This window comes from Pan paniscus, chromosome 9 (assembly GCF_029289425.2).
Source record: "Pan paniscus chromosome 9, NHGRI_mPanPan1-v2.0_pri, whole genome shotgun sequence".
Classification (NCBI taxonomy): Eukaryota; Metazoa; Chordata; class Mammalia; order Primates; family Hominidae; genus Pan; species Pan paniscus.
Window position 1 is genome coordinate 32,451,102 of NC_073258.2, and position 4,642 is coordinate 32,455,743.

Genomic DNA, 4,642 nt, shown 5'->3' on the forward strand with positions numbered 1-4,642 from the left:
AGAGTAATTACTTTATGACAGTCAGCAATAAGATTCTAATCTTTAAATATTCCTCTGCTTAAATCATTATATTGGAGTTTTGATCTATAATATATTCCCACCCTGACCCAAAAATTGAAGAAGGACAAGGAAAAATGTTGTTCCAAGAAACAAAGATGTAAGTAAAAAGGCATAAGGAAGGAAAAAAAACTTTTGAAGCAAAATGTGATTGAGGAGGATGAGCAGACCAATTATTTTTGGTTTGGACAGCTTACATAATGATTATCGTTCTTTGGTTTCTCAGTTTCTAGTGGGCTTCATTGTTTGCTTCCCAGACCAGGATGAAGACACTCCAGTTTTTCTTCCTTTTCTGTTGCTGGAAAGCAATCTGCTGCAATAGCTGTGAGCTGACCAACATCACCATTGCAATAGAGAAAGAAGAATGTCGTTTCTGCATAAGCATCAACACCACTTGGTGTGCTGGCCACTGCTACACCAGGGTAGGTACCATGTTTTGCTGGAAGCAAGGGTGTTGAAGGTCTGTATTAGGCCGGTTTCATTAGTTTCTACTTTATCAATATTTTATGTATTCTAAGTAACAGCCATGAGTCCTTTAGCCAAGACTGTCTGTGTTATGATTGGGGTTAATGACCATGATATCACTTAGATGTTTGGGCTTGGATTTGATTTGGGTAAATTTAGGAAAGCCTCAGATTTAATCTGATCAATTTGGTACTAGTCCAACTTTGCATTTACAGGGAAAAAGTATTTCTATGTTACGTTTTTACATATAGAGAGATAAACATGGAAACATACATATATTTAATCATAAAGGACCTATAATATTCCCATAAAGGCAATTTCTTTAACTGACACTACATCTTTGACACAAAAATCACACCAAAATATGTCTCCAAGTCACATAAAAACACAGACAGCCACTTAAAAAAATTGTCTTCCTGGCCCTACTAAATACAAATGCCAAAAAACAGCCTGAGAACACAATCAATTCTTGCAGACTGTTAGAACAAAAATGAATCAGCAAACCCACTCCCTTCATTATAGCATTGAGAAAACCAAGACATAGAGGCATCAGTTGCTAGTCTGTGTTTGCAGTTTCCTTGCATTAATACAAGTAGAGAAATAGTTTCCATGGTGCTTTCTTTTTTCTCTGCAGCACCCCTAATTATCTATGCAGAATTTCATTCTATAAATTAAATTGAAAATGGCAACTTTTTAAATGAACGATACTTTATTTGACGGTAAATGAGTTTGATCAAACTCCATTTATTACACAATTTATTGCACCTTCTTGGGATATACATTTGGTAGGATGATATTAAAATAAACAGAAGCCCCAGTTTCTCTACGCAGTATAAATAATTTTTCCACTGGAAAGTGCTACTACGAATAATTTCTACCTGGACTAAAAATTCTTATATGAAAACTGCATATCCTTTGAAACTAGGAACCCTGCAAAGTATACAGCTTTCAAGGGAGAAAAATGTCCACAAGGAGCTGGAATATTTAAAATCTTATGTTAGCCTTAGCAAACATGTTAACTTAAGCATTAACATTTAAAATTATATATTTTTGACCTTTTATAAATACATCAGGGCAGTGTATTTTAAAATATTTTTTCTGAGACATTGGATATCTTTGTTTATGGTTTGTCATTAATACAGCTTTCAATTAAATATGAAAAGTCAACTTAAAATTCTGTCATGTTTTTCATCATTTTTCTATGCTAAAATTCCAAGTTCCTTTATATTTTGAAAAATAGTTAATATTTTGATATAGCCATAGGAAGTAAGAAAAGGAATTACTTGTATTTTCTGGAAGATTTCAAGAACAATTTAGAAATGTAAATAGCATATAGGTCATTTATGAGGTCATGTTTTAATGGGTAAATGTTAGAGCGAGCAGTATTCAATTTCTGTCTCATTTTGACTAAGCTAAATAGGAACTTCCACAATACCATAACCTAACTCTCTTCTTAAACTCCTCAGGATCTGGTGTATAAGGACCCAGCCAGGCCCAACATCCAGAAAACATGTACCTTCAAGGAACTGGTATATGAAACAGTGAGAGTGCCTGGCTGTGCTCACCATGCAGATTCCTTGTATACATACCCAGTGGCCACCCAGTGTCACTGTGGCAAGTGTGACAGCGACAGCACTGACTGTACTGTGCGAGGCCTAGGGCCCAGCTACTGCTCCTTTGGTGAAATGAAAGAATAAAGATCAGTGGACATTTCAGGCCACATACCCTTGTCCTGAAGGACCAAGATATTCAAAAAGTCTGTGTGTGTGCAATGTGCCCAGGGGACAAACCACTGGATCAGGGGATTCAGACTCTTGATCCCTGGTCTACTGGCAGAGGGAACTCTGGGAATTAAGAGTGCTGGGGGCCAGGACTCCATCATGATTCAGCTCTATATTCCTAGGTCTGATTTCATAAGGTTTATTCAGTCTTAACTCACAGACTTGTGCCTGGTTTCTTCTTTAAAAATCTTAGAAATCTTCTCAGGCAATGCCTCTCTCTTAGGGGGAAACATAAGCCTAGAAGGAGGAAGCAGTAATGGGAGTGAGTGAAAGAACTAACTGCAGCAGTCTTCTGGTAGACTCTTGGGCCCTCTAGAGCAAGGTCAGCATCTTCAGCATTGTAGCGTCAATGCCTAGCACTCTGCCTGGAACTTAGAAACACAACAATGGCTTCTTTAGATCAGAAAGGTCAAGGGTAGAAAATACTGGAAGAGGATGTTTGAGGTAAGCTGATGAGGCTGCCCGCAGCCACACCAGTCCCATGAAAGTAGTGGCATCAGTTCCACCTCGCCTTTTCTCCAGCACATGGAGTATTGAGACATGATGTATCTTTCTGAATTGTTCGGTACAGATGGGGAGTAACAGAGCTCAAGATTTCCAAGCTATTACTACCAAGCCTGTTAGTTAAGGGCAAAGGCAAGAAATTGTAATTTGGGGCTGTGGAAATCAGCCTGCCTCTATTCATTACTTAAACAAATTGATCACATGCTACTAGGCTCCTGCAAAACTCCTTTTTGAGATAAAGGGAAAAAACCAAACTATCTCACCCTACCCTCCCTAGGATCCACTTCTTTGGAATGACAAAGGATTTGAAAGTAGGTTTGAAAGCAGTTTCAGCAATTTAATAAATATAATTAATTTGTCTACAAATATATTTGTATAAATAAATAGCTCCTTTAGAAAGAATTAGCCATGGGGGACGAGGGGAAACTGCTGCTTTCTAGGATCCTGTCTACATCAATCTTCTATTTTATCCACCCATGTTCTCCCAAATCTGTGCTTTCTTTCAACAGGTTATATATTAAAACTATTTCATGAGTTGATTTCTTTTAAACGTGTTAACTGTCTTAGTTATGCACTCAGTTTCACCCTCATATTGTTTAACTAATTTATTTAAATCTTATTTTTTTAATAAAGATGCTAGCCACCAGAGTCACAGGCTTGGATTGTTTTATGTACAAACAGATGACTTAGATATTCTGTATTTTATAATATTAGTGGAATGAAATCTTAAAATATAATTCCCAGTGTTTCTATAAATATTACCTTTCCTTATCTTTGGGGATATTAAAAATAATTTTGTTGGATTTCTGAAGTGTTTTGTCACTTAAATTTCCTGTCATTTTTTGAAGACATTTTCTGATGTAATTTGGGAGAAAAAAAGCATAGAGAGAATCACAGAATGGGTGGAGATACTAGAGTTTCTATAGTTTACTTCTTGAATTTTTGAGATGGAAAAATTAAAGCCCAGTGATATTAAGTGGCCCACCCAAGATCACTGTCCTAGTCCTTTTGGGCTGCTATGACAGAATACCTTAGACCGGGTAATTAATAAACAACAGAAATTTATTGCTCACAGTCTGTAGGCTGGGAGGTCCAAGATCAAGGTGCCAGCGGATTTCTTGTCTGGGGAGGGAGGGCCTGCTCCCTACTTCAATGCTGGTGACTTTTTGCTGCATCCTCATATGGTGGAAACAGCGGAAAGCTCCCTCAAGTCTCTTTTATAAGAGCACTAATCTCATACATAAGAGGTCCATTTTCATGATCTAATCACCTCCTAAGGCCCAGCTTCTTAATACCACCACAATAAAGATCAGGGTTCAACATGAATCTTGGAGCAACATAAACGTTCAGACCACAGCAATCACAAAGACTGTTTGTGGCAGAGCCAGGATTAGAATCCTAGCCTCCTTGCTCTTAATCCGGCTCTCCTCTGACTACTCCACCATAATAAGAAGTCATTTTGGTAAAGATTGAAGCAAAACTACAGATATTATTATAATAATCATCTCTGTCCCTTCTAATCTGGTATTGGGTGTGGCTTATAGCAATGCATTGAAATTAGGGCTATATTAACAATGTTGAATAAGATGCTTTAAATTATAGCCTTTTCCTTCTTCCTGTAGTTTTGCAGACCAAAATAATAAACCTTTACATTAGGGAGAGTAAAGGGCAATGGCTTCAGATTTATGTTGTCTCAATCATCTTAAGCAGATGTGTCATCTCGAACAAGTTACTTAAATTCTCTGGACCTCAGTTTCCTCAACTGTATAATGGGGATAATAATATTTCCTGCTTTAGAGGGTTGTGTTCATGATTAATGAAATAACAGATAAAAG

At 37.2% G+C, this 4,642-nt stretch overlaps 1 protein-coding gene across 1 annotated transcript; it reads left to right on the forward strand.

Moving 5' to 3' along the window:
* Positions 1-283: 283 nt before the first annotated feature.
* Positions 284-3,610, forward strand: FSHB (follicle stimulating hormone subunit beta). Its single transcript, XM_003830426.5, has 2 exons — positions 284-479; positions 1,989-3,610. Exons 1-2 carry the CDS (start codon positions 321-323, stop codon positions 2,217-2,219), a joined length of 390 nt encoding a protein of 129 aa, XP_003830474.1. The 5' UTR covers positions 284-320; the 3' UTR covers positions 2,220-3,610.
* The last annotated feature ends 1,032 nt before the right edge of the window (positions 3,611-4,642 follow it).